A 22,461-nucleotide genomic window follows, 5' to 3' on the forward strand; every position below is an offset into this window, starting at 1 on the left:
TGCTAGATTATATATAAAGATATATACATATAAAATATACATATTATATATTATATCTCAAGATACAATTCATACACCATTTACAGGACACCATTCAGTGGTTTTTAGTATATTTGCAGAGTTGTAAAACTATTACCATCATCAGTTTAAAACACTCATTATTCCTAAACAAAACTTTACCCATAAACAATCATTCTTCATCTATAAACTGATGTCTCCTACTAAATTTATATTTTTAGCCTCTCTCTGTTCACATATTCAACTGCTTAAATATCAGCAAAACAAACTTGGCAAATCTGAAAATGAATCCCTAAACTTTTCCCACAAACCCTACTTCCCCCACAATATTCACATCTCATTTACCCCTTCTTTCTTGCATACCAGACCCCTTAATCACTCAATAATCCTCTTAGCCAAACCTTCAAAATACATCTAAAATCTAACCTCTTCTCTTCACTTTGTTCACTACCACCTACTTCAGCCCTTACTTTCCTACAATCTATTCTCAACACAAAAGCCACAGAGATCCTTTCTAAAATAAGTCTGATCATAACCACCTACTTCTGCCCTTACTCTCCTATAATCTATTCTCAACACAACAGTCACAGAATCCTTTCTAAAGTAGGTCAGATCATGTCACTCCTTTACCTCAATTCCTCACAGCCTCCCTACTTCACTCAGACTAAAAGCCAAAGTCCTTCCATTGGCCCACAAAGCTTTATGTGATATGGTTCACAGTTACCTCTGTGACATCATCTCCTTCCAGCCTCTTCCTTGTGCTGCTTGCTTCAGTCATACTAGCTTACTTGTTCTTTCTCTAAATATACCATACACCCTCTCCTCCTTACACTTGCTGCTTCCTATCTGGAATGTTCTTTCCCAGACTCACATGATTCATTCCCTTACCTATTCAGATCTTAGCCTAAATGCCCACTCATCACTGAGGACTTCTTGACCGCTCTATTTAAATTTGCAATGTATCTCCTCACCCTGTGCATTTCCCTACCCTCTTTACCTATTTTCTCTCCCAAGTTTTTTTTTTTTTTCAACGTTTATTTATTTTTGGGACAGAGAGAGACAGAGCATGAACGGGGGAGGGGCAGAGAGAGAGGGAGACACAGAATCGGAAACAGGCTCCAGGCTCTGAGCCATCAGCCCAGAGCCCGACGCGGGGCTCGAACTCACGGACCACGAGATCGTGACCTGGCTGAAGTCGGACGCCTAACCGACTGCGCCACCCAGGCGCCCCTCTCCCAAGTTTTTATTACCATATAATTTTATGTCTGATCCTACACCTTATGATATTTTTTTCAATTTTAACAGTATTAAAAACGTACAGTTGAGAATCATTTATTTTTTCAAATAGACTCATACTACATATATTATTATGGAAGGTGATTTTTTTTCCTACTAAAACTATGATTTCTCCTTCAATATCAAAAATTATTTTATTGAAAAAGTCAAGTACCATATTCTTCCTAAAACAGTTTTAAACATTTCTTCCATTTAGGTTGCTTTTATATTACCTTGCCGATTAACTTCATTTTGAAGTAGCTCTTCCATTGCCTCCTCCTCAGCAATATCTAATGGTGTATCTCCTTCACTGTTGACAGCTCCTACATGTGCTCCCTGACCAATCAAAAATCTGTAAAATCAAAGAGAAGACAGTTAAGCAATGATGGTATCATTAAGACCAAATGCATAACCAATGAGGAAAATTCCTATGTAAGAGCAATAATAAGAACCAAGGATAGTAGATATACTAAGTTTTAAAAAAGTACCATAGAACATGTTTTCCTGTTTTAAATTTGTATTTCCTAATATTTATATAATGTACACACATTGCTTTACTAATACAAAAATGTTAACATTTAATGATAATTAGAAAGTCTTTCATAAGATCAGTTCAGATGACCTCCACTAAGATTTTTCATGATCTCCATATCGACTGCTTTCCTAACTGATCTCCATTTTCCCAGTCTCATGCCATATCCCACAGTTCTTAACCTGGGGTTGACAGACCATCAGAAGGCCACTGAACTGATGCATACATCTTAAAATATTGTTTATGCTCAATACAGTTTTGAAATTAAAGTATCAGTCTCTTTGTTTAATGTGTTACTAAACAAGCACATATATAACCATACCATAAATGTGTTTTTCTAATATTTCGATAAATGAAATCCAATATAATTGGTTTTCGATGTACTTTGTATTTTACTTTATACATCCAAAATACAATCTTGAGAAAAGTAACCACAGGCGTCATCAAATCTGACAAAAGGGATCCAGATAGAAAAAGGTTAGGAATCTCTTCCACTGTGTCATCTATACATCACCCAGAGCCACCTATTTAAAATGACTGGGGTCAATTTCCTATTTAAAAGATCGTGGCTTAGTTGTACCATACTAAGAGAAAACATACATGACCCTCAACGATCTGGTTTTGTCTTCTTTTTCAGATTCATTTCTCTTCCATACTGTACCACACGTTAAGTTCCAACAATATGGAACTGCTCATAATGCCAGACTAAACTATGCTTCTTTGGCATTCCTGATTTTACTTTTCTATATATAAAGAATGGGCTTTTTTTCTCTATGTCCCTAACCACCTTAACTCTTACTCATATATATATTTTCATGACTATAAAAATATTCTCATTGTAAAAATAGTAAAACAAAAAAAAAATCCATTTTTAAAAAAAGGAAAAAAAGAACTCATAACTTTATATTTCTCCTTCTACTATTATGTTCCCTCACCAGAGATAAACATTATCTATATTTTTTCCAGTAAGTTTACTATGAGTTTATATGTGTGTATGTAAACATATATACAGAGTCACTTTTGAGGTTCTTTTTGTAAGACAAAAACTAATGAGATTATTTTCAATGCACAGGAACCCAATGCATTATAATAGCTGAAAAATATTCTGCAGTATGGCTGAATCATACTTTTCTTTCATACTGTCCTCCTAATGGACATGTTCTTGACACTTAACACTATCAATCTTTAAAAATTTTCCCAACATGATGAGGACCAAACTATTTCCTGATCACACATGAGGTTGAAAATATTCGGATATGTTTACTGGCACTTGTATTTTCTCCTTTTGTGAATTTATTTACATCTTTTGCTTGTATTTCTAATGTGTTCATTAATTCAACAAATACTTATGGGGTGTTTTTACAGACTGAATGTTTGTATCCCCCCAAATTTCATGTTGAAATCCTCACCTCTAATGTGATGTTATTAGCGGGGTGGGACTTTTGGTAAATAATTAGGCTTAGATGAAATAATGAGGGTGGTGCACCCATGATGGGATTACAGTTCTTACAGAAGAATAAGGGACTACAGCTCACTGTTTCTCTGCCATAAAGAACACAGCAAAATGGCAGCCATGTGCAAGGCAGGGAAAGGACTCTCACACCAGACACAGAATTGGCCAGCACCTTACCCTTGAACCCCGGAGTCTCTAGAACTATGAGAAACAAAGGTCTGTTGTTTACGCTACCTAATCTACGGTATTTTGTTATCCCACCCAAAGCTAAGACATGTGTCTAGTAGGTGCTTGGTACTATGTTACATGCCAAGAATACAATCGTAAGCAAAAACAGGCCTTTTCTTCAAAGAGCTTACAGTCCAGTAAAAGAGATTATTCAAAGAGTTAGATTACTGTAAAATTTTGGTAAGTCTGATAACAGAGAATTTTGTGGTGTCTAAGAGTAAATAATAGGATAATCTAATTCAGTGAGGTCAGGAAAGGATTCTCTGAAGAATATGTAGGTGTACGGAAGGAAAGTGTGTTCCAGGTTAAGAGAGAATAAAAGGCACCAAATAACCCTGTGACAGTAAGTATGTATGGTCTACAACGGCCTGGTTCATTTTTCTGAAAGAATGTATCAATCTCTATGTACTTCTCAAACACACACACACACACACACACACACACACACACACACACACACACAGAGTCAATGAGTGTCTATTTTTCTAAGACGGTCTATGATAAGGAATGTGTTTCAAAAAGATCACTTTGTGCAATACGAAAAATGAATTAGAATTTAGTATCAAAGTAGGCAGATCAGTTAAGGAGCTACCACAGTTAGTACAAAAGAATTATGTTGGAAGCTTGAATTTAATGGAAGAAATGGGTAAATCCAGAGATGCCCAGGAGATACTGAGAGATCAGTTGGAAATGAGAAGGGAGTGTGAGGAAGGTATCTAGGATAAATTGAAGGTCTTGACTAGTATGATGTGATAGAAGGTGATGCTAATTAATGATATACAAAAAACTAAGTTACTTCCTGCATTCGATTAATAGATATGTTACAAATATTTCTTCCATATTGTCCCTGCATTTAAGAAAATTTTTCTTATAGTATTTTGTATATTACTAAGTTTAAAGGTTATGTAAAGTCAGGTCCGTCAAACTTTTGCTTTAAGAGGGCTTTTATCATCTTATTACATCGATCTATGCAGAGATGTAATTTTTACAGACACACACATAGAGAAAAATGAAAGAATATATACTATAAAATTAACAATGATTATCTCTAAGTGGTAATTAGGAGGGATTTTTATTAGCAGGTTTTTTTTGGGGGGGTAAGGATTTTTTGTTATCCAAGTTTTCTGCAGAAAGTTTATTTTTTATATGTGTATCAGAGCACAAAAGTAGCTAGCATACCATTTTGTAGCCTGATGATTTTACACTTAATAATACATTGTAAACATTTCTCCCTCTACAAGGTAATGTTTCAATTTTTATGATCTTCATGGGACTTCTACAAAAGAGTCATACTTGAATTGATGCAACTTTTTACGTTTCAGAGTTTTAAAAAAATGTACTAAAAACTAAATAATATATACTACAAAAAAGTAAATGAATCTGGAGCAAAAGAGAAAAAAAGATACAAGTGGTGTAATAAACTATGCTATATGCGCCACGAAAATATGTAATTAATCTGCCAGGCAAAATATCAACCAAACAATCAGGCAGATTTATATAAAACCACTCTGTTTTGCTTAGGGAGAAATCACTCACAGGACATAAAGAATGAGAATAAAGGAGCACCGCAGAATAGCTGCAGTGCTTGCAGCAGAGGGAGCTACAGGGGAAGCAGAGTCCCAAGGAAGTATCAGGTCAAAGCCAAATACAGACAACCCCAAATTTATATAAACAGGAAGGATGTTAAGAGACACTAACAAGAGTAAAGTTCCATAACTACTGGCAGGAAACTGAGAGCCTGGAGCAATCCCTGAGCCAAAAGATTAGGTGTATGTATATGTATTCATACAATTCACAAAAATCTCCTGTACTCTAGCACTGTCATTTGCAGATATAAATTTTAAAAAAGATACACAAAAAATAAATAAATAAGATCCCATAGCGTTAATTCTTACCTATCGTGAATAATCTCAAAAAGCCATTCAAAGATTGGTTATGTGGAAAAAAACAAACAAACATAAATACTTAAGTTCTGTAGACTTGCAGATAGGCTCCCAACTCTGCCTCCTGACAGCTGAGTGTGACACTCACTAATTTAAAACATTTGAAGACAAGACATACTACAGGGCTGTGTAAAGTTTAAATGAATTACTAAAAATAAAATTAAAACTCTTTTATTTCATCATGCAAAATCATCACATTTAGAAAGCAATGTTTAAGATAAAGTGAAAATAGTACAGGCTATCTGGAATACCAGAAATTGAATTTGAGGGGCCCTGGAGATACTGAAAACAGATGGCTATATTTCCTTCAGGAGGAAAAAAAAAAAAAAAGCTGGAGTACCATAAGCAGTTCATGTGACTGCTAATTAGGAAAATATATATTTACTTTAACATTTCTTGCTAAAAAAAGAGCAAGGATTTCACATAGAAGTCCCAAACTGAAAATCAGAAAACTGAGCTGTTTCTCAACTAAGTTTTTTTGAATGCTTTAGAACGAAAAAAAAAAAAAAATTTTTTTTAAAAAGGGCAAGGTTTTATTGCCTTAACAATGTTTAATGATTTCCTCAAGCAATACAAAGGAGTGCAACATAGGAGATGTCTATAAATGATGAAATTCTTTATAAATGGTTGTTTATTGAGATTCATAATCTAGCAACTGAGTCAATAAATTTTTATTTTTTGAGAGAGTATAAGTGGGGGAGAAGAGAGGAGGAACGGAGGGGGGTGGGAGGAGCGAGGGAGGGAGGGTGGGAAGGTGGGGAGAGAGAAAATGAGAGAGAAAATGAGAGGGAGGGAGGGAGGGAGGGAGGGAAAGGGAGAGAATCTAAAGCAGGCTCCATACTTAGCACAGAGCTTTGATTCGGGGTTCAATCCCATCACCCTGGGATCATGACCTGAGCCTAAATCAGGAGCTGGACACACAACTGATACCCCAAGTTAACGGATAATCTTGGACAGATAAATTAATAGACCTCAAAATCAAGACATGATCCAAATGGAGTTTGACAAAATTATTCGTACATGTCCTAATTTAAAAATCTGACAAAAGGTGTAAAGTTGTTAATCAAGTTATTGGTTCCAACTTGAATATGGTACATTAGATAAATTTGCAGAATTCTATTCAGGTTAAAATTATTCAATGTTAACTGAATTTGGAAGATAAATGTTGACAGTGTCTATTAATTGTCTTGGTTTATGAGTTTTGCCAAAAACCATCCATAGAAGAGATTGAGAGAAAGGGAAATAGTTCATTTGAAAATTTTGAGATTTTAATTAAAATTGTCTTTAATTTTAGAAGCTAATGAGAACACAGTGGTCAGAGACAAGGAGGAAGTAACTCCATCAGCAAGAGCTGAATATGTACTGTCCAAATTTAATGTATATTGACTTTATTCACTGTAGGAAAACTAGTATGAAAACGTCATTATAACTTATACATCAACTTTTCATGTATTCAATACATGAATCTTTAAAAAGGAGAGAGTTAGTTCAGGCTTAAAAAGGAGGGGCACCTGGGTGGCGCAGTCGGTTAAGCGTCCGACTTCAGCCAGGTCACCATCTCGCGGTCCATGAGTTCGAGCCCCGCGTCGGGCTCTGGGCTGATGGCTCAGAGCCTGGAGCCTGTTTCTGATTCTGTGTCTCCCTCTCTCTCTGCCCCTCCCCCGTTCATGCTCTGTCTCTCTCTGTCCCAAAAATAAACAAACGTTGGAAAAAAAAAAAAAAAAAAAGGAAGGAAATTCTATCACACAAACCGCAAGATCACTGTGCTAAGCAATGTAAGAGAGTCACAAAAGGACAAATAGTGTCCTTTTAAAAGTGTCAAAATCACAGAAACAAAATAGAAAGTTGGTTACAAGGGCTGGCAGTCAAGACAAGGGGAAATAAGTGTTTAGTGTGCAGAACTTCAGTATTACAAGATAAAAAAATTCTAAAGAGCTGTTGCACAACAATGTGAATATATTTGACACTACTGAACTGTAACCATTCAAAATGGTTAAAATGGTAAATCTACCATTTATTATTATTTATGTGTTTTTACCACAATAAAAAAAAATTTTTTTAAATCAGAAAGTTGGAAGGATATCACTGGAGTAGTTGTTTCCTGAAAAGTCTTTTCAAAAGGAGTTACTCAAGCTATCTAATGACACAGAAATTATGAACTACCTGAACTTTTCAAAGATTAGTAAGTAGAACATCACACTATTAACTTCAGAAATAAATGCTATTTCTTTTGGAAGTCTCTGAGCAACAAAAATCCTAAAATAAGTATAAATAGCCTTAAGTGTTTTCAGTGGGAATGCACTTTTGCTATTTCATTCTTGTAGTTCTATACCACAATGAAAAATAGTTGAAAATAGTGGTAAGAATCCAAAGAACAGTTCTGACTTGGGACTTCTAAGAAGTTTTTTTTTTTCTTTTTTTCTTCTTTTTTGGCTTAAATAGTTAGGAACCTTATTGGTTCACACGACTGGAAGTTCAGAGGTAGACTGAACTTCGGGTTTGGTTTAAACTCATTTCAACAATGTCATCAAGTACCCAGGATAGTATTAGTTCTATCCCAAGGTGATTTCCTCATGGTTATAGGATGATAGTAACAACTAGAGCTACGTGCTTCTTTGTCTAAAAATAAAAAATGCCTTTTTTATTTTTCTAACGACTCTCACTTAAGAATGAGAAAACATTTCCCAGAAGCCTCCAAGGAATCTTATTGGCATGTCTCATTGGCCTAGATGCACAGTTATGTGCCTATTCCTAAACCAGCCTATTTCTAAAGGAATGCCAGATGCTGACTAGTTAAGCATTGGTTCCTAGACTAATTATAGGCAAGAAGGATCAGATTTTCTTCATTGAGTTAGATTTATCAGGTCCTGCCTCAGTTGACCAGGTTAATTCCTTAAACTACATGACTGATGCACAATGTCAGGAGGTGGGATGTTGAAGAGATGACCTCAGTATATATTGCACAAGTGGAAACCAGCATTAAGGGATAAAAGATAAATGTTAAAATACAAACATGAAATAGGCCAATTCAGAGCTGGACTTTGGCTGGAGTGTGCCTTTTTGGTACAATCTGGCCAGCATGACTCCATGTGAAAGAGAAGCTTCATCAACCAGTAGCTCACATTTTTTACTTAATATTTCTTCTATATGTATGATTCAGCAGATCCCCTTATCTAAATACTTCTTTTCCTTATTTTACAATCATTTCTCAAAAATTAAATTTCCTGCCAGCATCCTGAAAATGGAAATATCACACATTCATATACTATGAAAGTACTAAGCATTTTACAAAATTAAGAATTTTAAATTTTAAACTGTCAATAATATTTACAGAGTTTGGTTTAGATATAGCTCTACACTGGGGCGCCTGGGTGGCGCAGTCGGTTAAGCGTCCGACTTCAGCCAGGTCACGATCTCGCGGTCCGTGAGTTCGAGCCGCGCGTCGGGCTCTGGGCTGATGGCTCGGAGCCTGGAGCCTGTTTCCGATTCTGTGTCTCCCTCTCTCTCTGCCCCTCCCCCGTTCATGCTCTGTCTCTCTCTGTCCCAAAAATAAATAAACGTTGAAAAAAAAATTAAAAAAAAAAAAGATATAGCTCTACACTAATCCTTGAAAGACTAAGCATTTCACATTTAATACAATTTCCATTTATTTTATTTTTTAATTTACATCCAAGTTACTTAGCATAGATGTGCAATAATGATTTTGGGAGTAGAATCCAGTGATTCATCCCCTACATATAACACCCAGTGCTCATACCAACAAGTGTCCTCCTTAATGCCCCTTGCCCATTTAGCCCATCCCTCCTCCCACAACCCCTCCAGCAGTTTGTTCTCTATATTTAAGAGTCTCTTATGTTTTGTCCCCCTCCCTGATTTTATATTATTTTTGCTTTCTTCCCTTATGGTCATCTGTTTTGTATCTTAAATTACACGTATGAGTGAAGTCATATGATACTTGCTTTTCTCTAATTTCACTTAGCATAATATACCCTAGTTCCATCCACATTGTTGCATATGGCAAGATCTCATTCTTTTTGATTGCCGAGTAATACTCCACTATATATATGTACCACATCTTCTTTATCCATTCATCTGTCGATGGACATTTGGGCTCTTCCCATACTTTGGTAATTGTCGATGGCACTGCTATAAACATTGAGGTGCAAGTGCCCCTTTGAAACAGCACCCCTGTATCCCTTGGATAAATACCTAGTAGTGCAATTGCTGGGTCGTAGAGTAGTTCTATTTTTAATTTTTTGTGGATCCTCCATACTGTTTTCCAGAGTGGCTGCAACAGTTTGCATTGCCACCTGCAATGCAAAAGGGTTCCTCTTTCTTCACATACTTGCCAGCATCTGTCATTGCCTGAGTTGTTAATTTTAACCATTCTGACTGGTGTGAGGTGGTGTCTCATTGCGGTTTTGATTTGTATTTCTCTGATGATGAGTGATATTGAGTTTTTCATGTGTCTGTTGGCCATCTGGATGCCTTCTTTAGAAAAGTGTCTATTTATGTCTTTTGCCCATTTCTTCACTGGGTTATTTGTTTTTGGGTGTTGAGTTTGGTAAGTTATAGATTTTGGATACTAGCCCTTTATCTGTATGTCATTTGCAAATATCTTCTCCCACTCCGTCCGTTGCCTTTTAGTTTGGCTGGTTGTTTCCTTTGCCTGCAGAAGCTTTTTATCTTGATGAGGGCCCAATAGTTCATTTTTGCTTTTGTTTCCCTTCTCTCTGGAGACATGTTGAGTAAGAAGTTGCTATGGCCAAGGTCAAAGAAGTTTTTGCCTGCTTTCTCCTCAAGGATTTTGATGGTTTCCTGTCTTATGTTTAGGTCTTTCACCCATTTTGAGTTTATTTTTGTGTATGGTTTACGAAAGTGGTCCAGATTCATTCTTCTGCATGTTGCAGTCCAGTTTTCCTAACACCATTTGCTGCCTTTATTCCACTGGATATTCTTTCCTGCTTTGTCAAAGATTAGTTGGTCATACATTTGTGGGCCCATTTCTGTATTCTTTATTCTGTTCCATTGATCTAAATGTCTGTTTTTGTGCTAGACCCATACTGTCTTGATGATTACAGATTTGTAGTACCTCTTGAAGTCTGGAACTGTGATGCCTCCAGCTTTGTTTTTTTCAGAACTGCTTTGGCTTTTGTGTGTGTGTGTGTGGGGGGGGTCCATACAAATTTTAGGATTGTTTCTTCTAGCTCTGTGGAGAATGCTGGTGTTATTTTGATAGGGATTGCGGTGAATATGTAGATTGCTTTGGGTAGTATCAACATTTTAACAACATTTGTTCTTCCAATCCATGAGCATGGAATATTTTTCCATTTGTTGTGTCTTCAATTTCTTTCATAAGTTTCCTATAGTTTTCATAAGCAGGAAAGAATATCCAATGCAATAAAGAGAGCAAATGGTGTTGGGAAAACTGGACAGCAACATGCAGAAGAATGAATCTGGACCACTTTCTTACCATACACAAAAATAAACTCAAAATGGATGAAAGACCTAAACACAAGAGAGGAAGCCATCAAAATAGATTCTTCACCTCTTTGGTTAGGTTTATTCCTAGGTATTTAATGGTTTTTGGTGCAACTGTAAATGGGATCGATTCCTTGATTTCCCTTCCTGCTGCTTCATTATTGGTGTACAGAAATGAAACCAATTTTGGTGCATTGATTTTATATCTGGCAACTTTGCTGAATTCATGAATCAGTTCTAGTAATTTTTTGGTGTAATCTTTTGGATTTTCCATACAGAGGATCATGTCATCTGCAAAGAGTTAAAGTGTGACCTCCTCCTTGCTGATTTGGATGCCTTTTTATTCCTCTGTGTTGTCTGACTTCTGAGGCTAGGACTTCCAATACTATGTTGAAAAACAGTGGTGAGAGTGAACATCCCTGTCATGTTCCTGATCTTAGGGGGAAAAGCTCTCAGTTTTTCCCACTGAGGATGATATTAAAGGTGAGTTTTTCATATATGGTTTTTATGATCTTGAGGTATGACCCTTTTATCTCTATTTTCTTGAGGGTTTTTTATCAAGAAAGGACGCTGTATTTTGTCAAATAAGCATTTTGTCAAATGCTTTCTCTGCGTCTATCGACAGGATCATGTCATAGGCCTCATAGGATGAGTTTGGAAGTTTTCCTTCCATTTCTATTTTTTGGGAAAATCTTCAAAAGAATAGGTGTTAACTCTTCTTTAAATGGTTTGGTAGAATTCCTCTGGAAAGCCACACAGCTCTGGACTCTTGTTTTTTGGGACGTTTTTGATTACTAATTCAATTTCTTTACTGGTTATTGATCTGTTAAAATTCTCTACTTCTTCATGTTTCAGTTTTGGTAGTTTATATGTTTCTAGGAATTTTTCCATTTCTTCGAGATTGCCCAATTTACTGGCATATAATTGCTCATAATAATCTCATTATTGTTTGTATTTCTGCTGTGTTGGTTGTGATTTCTCCTCTTTCATTCTTGACTTTATTTGGGTCCTTTCCTTTTTATTTTTGATCAAACTGGCTACAGGTTTATCAATTTTGTTGATTCATTCAAAGAACCAGCCACGGGTTTCACTGATCTGTTCTAGTGTGTGTGTATGTGTTGTGTGTGTGTGGTCAAGCATTGATTTCTGCTCTAATCTTTATTATTTCCCATCTTCTACTGGTTTGGGTTTTATTTGCTGTTCTTTTTCCAGCTCGTTAAGGTGTAAGGTTAGGTTGTGCATCTGAGACTTTTCTTCCTTCTTAAGGAAGGCCTGTATTGCTATATACTTCCCTCTTATGACTGCCTTTGCTGCATCCCAGAGCTTTTAGGCTGTCGTGCTACCATTCTCATTGGCTTCCATGTACTTAATTTCTTCTTTGTTAGTCCATTCATTTTTCAGTAGGATGTTCTTTAATCTGCAAGTATTCATTGTCTTTCCTAATTTTTTCTCCTAATTGACTTCGAGTCTCACAACACTGTGGTCTGAAAATATGCATGGTATGATCTTGATCTTTTTTAACTGTCGAGGGCTGATTTTTGACCCAGTATGTGATATATTCCAGGGAATTTCCATGTGCACTTGAGAAGAGTGTGTATTCTGCTTTAGGATGAAATGTTCTGAATGTATCTGTTAAGTCCATCCAGTCCAGTGTGTCATTCAAAGCCATTGTTTCTTTGTTGATTTTCTGTTTAGATGATCTGTCCATTGCAGTAAGTGGGTGTTGAAGTCCCTTACTATTATGGTATTATTATCAATGAGTTTCTGTATGTTTGCGATTAGTTGATTTATATATTTGGGTATGAAGTTTTCTTAAAAACAGCAGCTCTTCATTCAGGACTTGACAAATGTTATTCCACATCCATGGTTTCTGATGAGAAATCTGTTGTCATTCAAGTTTCCCTCTTTATAGTATCGTTTCTTTCTCAATGCTATCAAGACTTTTTTCTTTAGTTTTCAGAGGTTTGTATAGAAGATGTCCTTGTGTGGAGTGCTTTGTTTTATCCTGTCTGTAATTTTGTTTTTAATGTTTATTTATTTTTGAAAGAGAGGGAGAGACAGAGCATGAGTAGGGGAGGGGCAGAGAGAGAGGGAGACAAAGATTCCAAAGCAGGCTCCAGGCTCTGAGCTGTCAGCACAGAGCCTGATGCGGGGCTCGAACTCATGAACGCGAGATCACGACCTGAGCTGAAGTCGGATGCCCAACTGACTGAGCCACCCAGGCAGCCCTGGAATTTTTTTTTTTAATGTTTATTTATTTTCTTTTTATTTTAAAAAGTTTTTTAAGTTTATTTTTGAGAGAGAGTGAGCATGGGGGTGGGGGGAGCAAAGAGGGAGACAGACACAGATTCCGAAGCAGGCTCCAGGCTCCGAGCTGTCAGCACAGAGCCCAATGTGAGGCTTGAACCCATCGGGACATGAGATCATGACCTGAGCTGAAGTTGGGACACTTCACCAACTGCACCACACAGGCACCGCATTTTATTTTTGAGACAGAGACAGCATGAGTTGGGGAGGGGCAGAGAGGGAAAAAGAGAGAGAATCCCAAGGAGGCTCCACACCACCAGCACAGAGCCTGATGTCGGGCTTGAACTCATGAACTGTGAGATCATGACCTGGGCCAAAATCAAGAGCTGGGTGCTTAACCGACTGAGCCACCCAGGCACCCCTATCTTGTCTGGAATTTGCTGGCTTCTTGAACCTGTAGGTTTATATATTTTGCCAACTTTAAGTTTTTAGCTATCACTTACCATTTCATGCAATAATTTTCCAGTCATGCCTTGTTACTCCTCTTCTGGGACTCCAATGGCACAAATGTTAGCTCTTTGTTATAGCCCCACAAGTCCCTAAGGCTTTATTCATTTTATTTTACTCCATTTCCTCTCTGTTGTTTAGATATGGTAATCCCCACTTATCTATTATTCAGTTTACTAATTCTTTCTTGTATCACCTCCATTCTACTCTTGAGCTTATCTGTTTTTATTTTGGTTGTTAGATTTTTCAGTTCAAAAATTCCCATTGGATTCTTATTTATTTTTTTTACAGATTTTCTTTTTGCTGAGACCCTTAATTTTTTTGTTTCAAGCATGCTCATAATTGGCTTGTTGAAGTATTTTTATGATAGCTGCTCTACGATCTTTGTCACATAGCTTTTTTTATTTTTTTTAAGTAGGCTCCACACCCAATGCAAAGCTTGAATTCATGACCCTGAGATCAAGGCCTGAGCTGAGATCAAGAGTTGACACTTCACCTACTGAGCCACCCAGGCACTCCTTTGTCAGATAATTTTAAGAGTAGTAGCTTTGTCATCTCCATGTTGGTCTCTACTGGCTGTCCTTTTCCATTCGAGAATTTCCTTTGTATGACAACTGATTTTCAATCAAAATCTGGACACTTTGGGTATTATGTTAAGAGAGACACTCTAGATCATGCTTAAATCTTTTATGTTAGCTGGCTTTGTTTGGCTCTGCTGTAGCAAAGGAAGCTGGGAGGTACTATCTCATTACCATAAAGTGGGAGCAGAAGTCTAGGTTCCCCACTCAGCCTCCACTGACACCAGAGATGAGGTGGTGGCTTCTAGCCTAGCCTTACTTCTAGTTCACCATCAAGCCTTCACTGACATCTTCCTTGATGAGAAGAGTATGAATGCTTCACTACTACTCCCCATGTGGCCTCCAGTGACAATAAATAAGGGGAGGAGGTAGGCATCTTTACTGGTGGGTGATGGTGAAAGTATTCATTCTCCACTAGGTCTCTTCTGACACACTCCAAGAGGGAACTGGTTAGTATCTACTACAGTGTGTGTTGCGGGGGTGGGGGGGGCGGCGCTAGTTAACCATTTGGCGGGGATTAAAGTCTTGGCTGGCTATGCATGTGGCCTAATCTGACATTACTGCAGGAGGGGTGTTGGTGCACCTCAATATAGTCTTTTAAGGGTGGAGGTCTACACTCCCTACCTATCCTTTGCTGGTGAGAGTGTGTGGGAGAACAGTTTTTTTCCTTTGGACTTTGGTTAAATAGAGTGGTGGTTGTTGTTGTTGTTATTACAAATTTTCTGTCTTGCTAATGTGCCCCTCTATTATTATTATTATTATTATTATTATTATTATTATTATTATGTTTCTGTTTTGCTAGTGTGCCCCTCTCCTAGTATTTGGCTAAAGAAATTAAGCTTTTTGTTGGGACTTCTTTTTTTGGGATGCCCATTGGTGCTTCTGGGTTATCAGCTTCTCCAGCTCAAAGTGTGGGATATATGACACAACATGAAAAGCCAGAAAATTCACTCCTATGTCATTCTTTGGGTCCTGTGATGCCTAGCCATTCTGCCTTCTCTCGACCTCTCATGAGCTTATGTTTTATATATAATATTCAGGTTGTAGTAGTTCTTAGAAGGAAAAAAAAGGGAAAACTGTGTCTAGTCTATCTTCTCAGAAACAGAAATTCTCTCTCATTTTTAATTGTTGAATTATGATGCTTAGGACATTACCAATTTTAACCTTAGTTTTTTATAATTTATCAAAACCCTAAAGGCAAAAAGTATTATTTTTGTATATAAGTCATGTTATCAGTCCAATTGGTTAGTTCTGATACCTTGCCAAATACTTTGCTTAACTTCTGACATCATGGTTCCATAATTCTGCTATAGATACAATTACTTATGCCAATAGCAAAGACCAGGCTAATACTTGTGAGAAAAATGAATCTGTGAAAGTGGGGTCTATCTTCCAGTTGTCTAGGAACCTGGATTGTCATTAGTTAAAAAAAAAAAAAAACAAAACCCTCAAAATGTGGGAAAGTATTTAAATTCCTCTATTCTCTTTGCAAAGCCACCTTTAAATACAGGAAGTCCTCAAAGTTCTCTCTTTAGCATTTCCTATTTCTCTCAATTACTCCCCAGAGCAATGACTCTATACTGCTTTGATAATACACTAAGTCCTGAAAAGGCATATTTATTAAAATTAATTATATATACTCCTGTCTTACTTTATTAATGCAACTTTCCATTCCCAGAGGCAAAATTCCTACTCACTGTGCAACAATTCTAACATGCACATTTCCCTCACATTTTAATATCACTGAAATCTACAATCGATCAATGTTACAATCCATGATGCCTTATAATGGCTATCGGCTAGGTGGCAGACACAACATGGTTGTGATTATCTGTCCTCATGTGCCTTCAGTCACAGTTATTCATATGGTTTTCACTTCAGTCAATTCATGTGCATCCTTGTTACCTTATTTATTGAACTTAACTATTGCTTAAAATGTTTTCCTGGATGTTGTCTGAAACTTGTTGATATCTATCTTCTGGAAAGATAAAGAAAGCATCAAAATCAAAACTTGCAGAATGCATACAAATGATTTAGAATATAATCCGAAAGGCAATAAGAGAACATTCCTTAATTTTTTTTTAAAGTTTATTTATTTTTGAGAGAGAGAATGTGAGAGAGAACGTGAGCGAGAGTGGGGGAGGGGCAGAGAGAGAGAGAGAGAGAGAGAGGGAGACACAGAATCCGAAGCAGGTTCCAGGCTCTGAGCTGCCAGCACAGAGCCTGACACGGGGCAGAAACCCACGAACCGCAAGATCATGACCTGAGCCGAAATTGGACACTTAACCGACTGAGCCACCCAGGCATCCCAGTAAGAGAACATTCTTTTTTTTTTTTTTAACATTTATTTTTGATAGAGTGAGACAGAGCGCGAGCCAGGGAGGGGCAGAGAGAGAGTGAGACAAAATCCAAAGCAGGCTCCAGGCTCTGAACTGCCAGCACAAAGCCCAACATTGGGGTCAACCTGCGAGCCGTGAGATCATGATCCGAGCCAAAGTCGGACACCCAACTGACTGAGCCACCCAGGCGCCCCAAGAGAACATTCTTTTAAAATGTTGCATCAATAAAACGCTAAATTTAGAAAACGGTACTGTGTGAAAAACCCAGGTGATTAAACATACACAGACACAGAAAGTATCATAATTTCACTTTTGTAAACTTTTAAAATTGGTATATAAAGTAATTGCACTGTGTTACAACAATGGCATCTTAATTAAACTTCATGAAATCCAGTATATGCATTATAAACACTCCCAATATAGTCCTGGCTTCCTACTGCATCATTTCCATTAGCATCTCAAATAGGGCCTATTTAAAACCACATTCCACTACAGTCTCTCCTCTGCTTCCCCCAATCTTGCTCTTTAGATCTCTTAATAAGTTTAAAGGCATCATTGTCCCAGTTACAAAGGTTAGACAGGGAGGTAGAATAGTGTAACAGCTTAAAGTGCAGACGTGAAAAGTTAGACTAGGTTCAAATCCTAGCTCTGCCACTTACTTACTATGATTACTTTTTGACTCAAGTTTCCTCATCTATAAAATAAGAATCATAATACAGGGCCATCATCATTCACCCAAACCCAAATTTCAAAATTTTTCATATTTTAAAAAGGTACCGTTGTAGATTATGTAACACCCCCACTGAGTCACATTACTGTTTTTGCAAAAAACACATTACTGTTTTTGCAAAAAAGAAATGTACAGTACATTGTATAAACAGACTATAAATAGCCTCGTATCAGTTCAGGTCATGGTTTGTTGCCAAATGAGCCTGTATCTAAAGTTACAATTAGTCTGTCATTTTTCCAAGTTTTTGGGGTTTGGAATTGTGCATATAGACCTGTGGGGTGGTGGTAATATTTTCATGTGATTGTTAGGACGATTGAAATGACATATACTTAAAGGACTTAGAGCAATAGTACAAGTTAAGCACTCAATGAACATTAGGTATTATTATCAAGCCTTATCACCACCTTGATTCTTCCTCCTACCTTACTACCTAGATCCAGTGAATCACACCAAGCCTTATCAATTCTATTTTCCAAATTTCTTTCAAATATGCACCACTTCCAATTTCATTGCCATTGCCCTAGCTCTCTTGTCCAACAATACTAATCTGTGAAGAACAGTCTTCCTAAAATACAGAGTGAGGATCATCATGTCCCTAAAAATGCACTGCCACTAAAGGTCAAACTTAGCAACGTACACTAATTCCTCTATGCTGTAGACTCAGTTCATTTTCCCAATCCAATCTGCTACCTTCCATATACCCCTCATGCTCTTCTCCCTGAAAAACTATGGCTCCAAAATCCTCTTATCCAATGGAATCAGAACCAGTATTTGCTTGGTTAACCATAAGCTCTAAATAAGGATTAACAGGGGTGCCTGAGTGGCTCAGTTGGTTAAGCAGCCAGCTTTGGCTCAGAACATGTTCATGGGTTTGAGTCCAGCGTCGGGCTCTGTGCTGACAGCTCAGAGCCTGGAGCCTGCTTCAGATTCTGTGTCTTTCTCTCTACTCCTCTCCTGCTCATGCTTTGCCTCCATCTCTCTCCATCTCCTCCATGGATAAATGTTAAAAAAAATTTTTTTAATTGGAAATAAAACATAAATGAATATATGAAAATAAATGTAAATAAGACATTTATTTCAACATAGAAGATACTGGAGAATGTCTCCAATGACTTAAGTCCATGATACTTTTCTTGCATAAAGCATACTCATAATGCATTTCCTAAGACTTCAAAGTGTCTTTTAAAAAATAAAGGAATGATTGGGGTACCTGGCTGGTTCAGTTAGTTGAGTGTCCGTATTCCACTCAGGTCATGATCTCACAGTTCATGAGTTTGAGCCCTGTGTCGGACTCTGCACTGACAGCCCAGAGCCTGCAGCCTACTTCATATTCTTTGTCTCCCTCTCTTTACGCCCCTCCCATGTTTGTGTTCTCTCTGTCTCAAAAATAAATAAACATAAAAAAAGTAATGATAAAAAACAGCATTATGAATAGCAACAATTAACTTAGCTAACATTTACTGAATACTAAATATGCTGTATATTGTGCCAACTGTCTTATATATGCTATTTAATCTTCTCAATAATCTTATAAAGTAGGGATATGTATTAATACTTTCATTTTATAGATATGGAAACAGAGGTTCAGAGAAGCTGGTACCAGAGAAGCTGGTAATTTGCCTAAAGTTAATAGCAATCAATTGGCAGAGTTAAGATTATAATGGAGTTTTTCATTCCTAAACGTTAGGTCAGTAATATAACAACATTTTTCACGGGCATGGTGGTGAAGTTTATGTATTTCTTAAATTGGTTAATAATTTGATTCTTTTACCCAAGATAGCAACATTATTGAATTCCAGACGTAGGATTCAACAGGTGCAGACTGTGAAGCAAGATGTCTAGTTTGTTGAAAGGCTCAGCAAGGGGATCAGAGTGGCTAAAAGAGACAGCCTGAGAGGAGTGAAGAATATAAAATCACAGGAGTAATATGAGGTCAAACTATAGCCTTGTAGGCTATCAGAACTCTGGCCTAAACTCTGAATGTATTATGAACCCACTGGATGGATATGAATAAAAATGCGGTATTACCCCACTTATAAAATATTATTTACTTATTTTATTTTTAAGATTTACTTTTAATTTTTTAATCCCTATACCCAACGCGGGGCTTGAACTCATGACCCTGAGGATCAAAAGTCACACACTCCACTGACTGAGCCAGGCACCCCCTGCCCCATTTGTAATATTTTAAATGGATCATCCTGGCTGCTGTGTGGAAAACAGATGGTGGGAAGAGGATGGTTATGGTTAGAATAACTGCAACTCTAAGTCCAGTGAAAAATGACAGTGTGCAAGATTATGAAGAAATTAAAGAGGTGACAAAAATAGTAAGATACTGGATATATTTTGAAGGGTAAGCCAAGAGAAATCTTGAGGATGTTTATGGAATAAAGGTTATAATGAAGAAGAAAAGCCAAACCATAAATAAGCCACCACAAATATTTAAAAGTTAGCATATCTTTAAATAGCTGATTCTTTAATGATCAAATGACAAATTTCATGAAACTTTTTCCATGTTGCAAATAAGACCATGAGAATGTCACTGAATGTAATCCTACTTGCATTTTATAATGATATAAAATCTTCTATAGTGGTGGCTTTGAAACGACTCCAAACACAAAGAAAAATATGTGAAATATACTAATTAATCAACATTTCATTCTATGTACTATAACACTATGTACTATAATTTTTCTCTACTACTGAAAAATTTTATGGCAAACACCAAAGCTACTCAAGATAAAAGCATTTCCTTTTTTTTTTTTTTAATGTTTATTTACTTTTGAGAGAGAGAGAGCAAGCCAGAGAGAGAGCAAGCGCACAAGCAGGGAGGGACAGAGAGAGACAGAGACACAGAGAGAGAGAGAGAGAGAGAGAGAGAGAGAGAGAGAGAGAGATGGAGAATCTGAAGCAGGCTCTAGGCTCTGAGCGGTCAGCACAGAGCCTGATGCGGGGCTTGAACTCACAAACTGCGAGATAGTGACCTGAAACGAAGTCTGACGCCCAACTGACTGAGCCACCCAGGAGCCCCCAGATAAAAGCACTTCTTTTTATTTTATTTACTTACTTATTTTAACGTTTATTTATTTTTGAGAGAAAGAGATAGAGCGTGAGTGGAAGAGGGGCAAAGAGAGAGAGAGGGAGAAACAGAATCTGAAGCAGGCTCCAGGCTCTGTCTGAGCTGTCAGCATAGTGTCTGGCAGTGGGCCGGGGGGGCTCAAACTCACAAGCAGTGAGATCATGACCTAAGACGAAGTCAGATGCTTAACCGACTGAGCCACCCAGCCACCCAAGATAAAAGTGCTTCTTAAACATCTGTGGTGGGAGCTTAATAAAGGAAAAGTGGTAATGAAACTAAAATACCAAAAGATATCAGAAAAATAGTCACATCAATAACCAAATATTAATAAAACATATTGTTTATGGAGTACAACTCTGCAATCCAAAAGAATGAAATCTTGCCATCCGCAACTACATGGATGGAACTAGAGGGTATTATGCTAAGCAAAATTAGAGGGAAACAAATATATGACCTCACTCATATGAGGACTTTAAGATACAAAACATGAACATAAGGGAAGCAAAAATAATATAAAAACAGGGAGGGGGACAAAACATAAGAGACTCTTAAATACAGGGTTGCTGGAGGGGTTGTGTGTGTGTGTGGGGGGGATGGGCTAAATGGGTAAGAGGCATTAAGGAATCTACTCCTGAAATCATTGTTGCATCATGTGCTAACAAACTTGGATGTAAATTATAAAAAATAAATAAATTATAGGATAGAAAAAATAAAGTTTTATTATTAAAATTTTTTTTCACATAAATATACAAATACCTATGATTTGCAAAAATAAAAGGGCAATTCCAAGGCTAAAACTAGAGTCATTCAAGTAAACAGCATTTACTGGTTAATCACAGGGACAGGCTGAATAAACTACAATGACTACGTCACAATGGAGTACTACACCTAAATAGAACAATGAGAAATACCTCTATACCCCACTATATAGTCATCTCCAGACCAGACTATTAAGTGAAAAAAGCAAGTGAAGAAATATGTGTATGGTATTCTATCATTTAGCTACAAGAGGGAATATTTTAAATGATGCTTACATTAAAAAACTGGGATAAAATATAAAATTTGAAAAATAGTGTAGAAGGAAATAGGATGGTAGAGCAGGAACTGCCATTAGAACATGGTATTTTATGTAAATTATAAAACAAACTGAAGTTTAAAAAGCAAACTCCAAACAATAAATAAAGTTAAACAATCAACCTAATAGGTATATCTAGTTGGTAGCATAACCACAAAGAAAAGAACTATTTCAAGTGACTGCAATACATAGTAATTTGATGGTATATTTGAAGCGAGATAACTTAAGTACAAAAAAGAAATGACCTCCTAACCTCTGCCAAAAAACAAACAAAACACAAAACTTCAAACTGCTTCTGGTAATCCTATTGTTGTTGTTAGTGGTATTGTTGTTATAAGTAGTCTAATGTATGTGTAATATATAATAATGAAGCAAATTAGTAACTGCGTGTTATTTTAATCTTACAGTTCCTGGCAACAGAAGTATAGGGAGAAAGGAAATAGTGATACAAGATAGAAGAGGTTAAAGGAAAACACCTTGGTACCAAATCTGAATCTGAAGCAATGACCAACTCAGTAGCAATGAGTACTTCTAGCACCCATTACAAGAACAGGGCTCTTTGGGGAAATGGCAATTCCAGACCCAGGGCAGAGGGAAAAAATGAGTCTGGAGAACCCTGTAACACTAGAGAGCAAGAAAGGCTGAAAGATCATTTTCTTTGGTCATATCCCAAGGTCTTAGAAGCCAAGAGGAAGAGATTCTTGATGACCAAAGATACATAATTTACTAATCAATAAGGATGGTAACATCAATGTATTAACCACATTAAGTATATTTCAGTGTCCTCATGTGGTCTTTTCTGTGTGCATGCACCAGATGTCTCTATTTTTTGCATCCAAATTTCCCCTTCTTTTAAGGAAATCAGTAAGACTGACTTCCCCCCCCCCTCCCCCCAAGTGCCTCATTTTAACTTAATTATCTGTTTAAAGGCTGCATCTATACAGTCACATTCCAAGGTTCTGGGGGTGTTAGGTAG

The 22,461-nt window shown here is 37.0% G+C and overlaps 1 protein-coding gene across 6 annotated transcripts in view; it reads right to left on the reverse strand.

The window, feature by feature from the left end:
- PPP1R12A (protein phosphatase 1 regulatory subunit 12A) overlaps positions 1 to 22,461 on the reverse strand; it is a 163,618-nt gene that overhangs the window by 84,604 nt on the left and 56,553 nt on the right. For all 6 annotated transcript variants that reach the window (XR_003970477.1, XM_030323293.1, XM_030323292.1 and 3 more), the window contains exon 3: positions 1,527 to 1,645. Coding sequence is in view for 5 of the 6 variants with exons in the window: in XM_030323293.1 (XP_030179153.1) it covers positions 1,527 to 1,645 (119 nt within the window). In the remaining variant the exon portion in view is untranslated. The remainder of the gene's footprint in view (positions 1 to 1,526; positions 1,646 to 22,461) is intronic.

The sequence above is a fragment of the Lynx canadensis genome, chromosome B4 (assembly GCF_007474595.2).
Source record: "Lynx canadensis isolate LIC74 chromosome B4, mLynCan4.pri.v2, whole genome shotgun sequence".
Taxonomy (NCBI): domain Eukaryota; kingdom Metazoa; phylum Chordata; class Mammalia; order Carnivora; family Felidae; genus Lynx; species Lynx canadensis.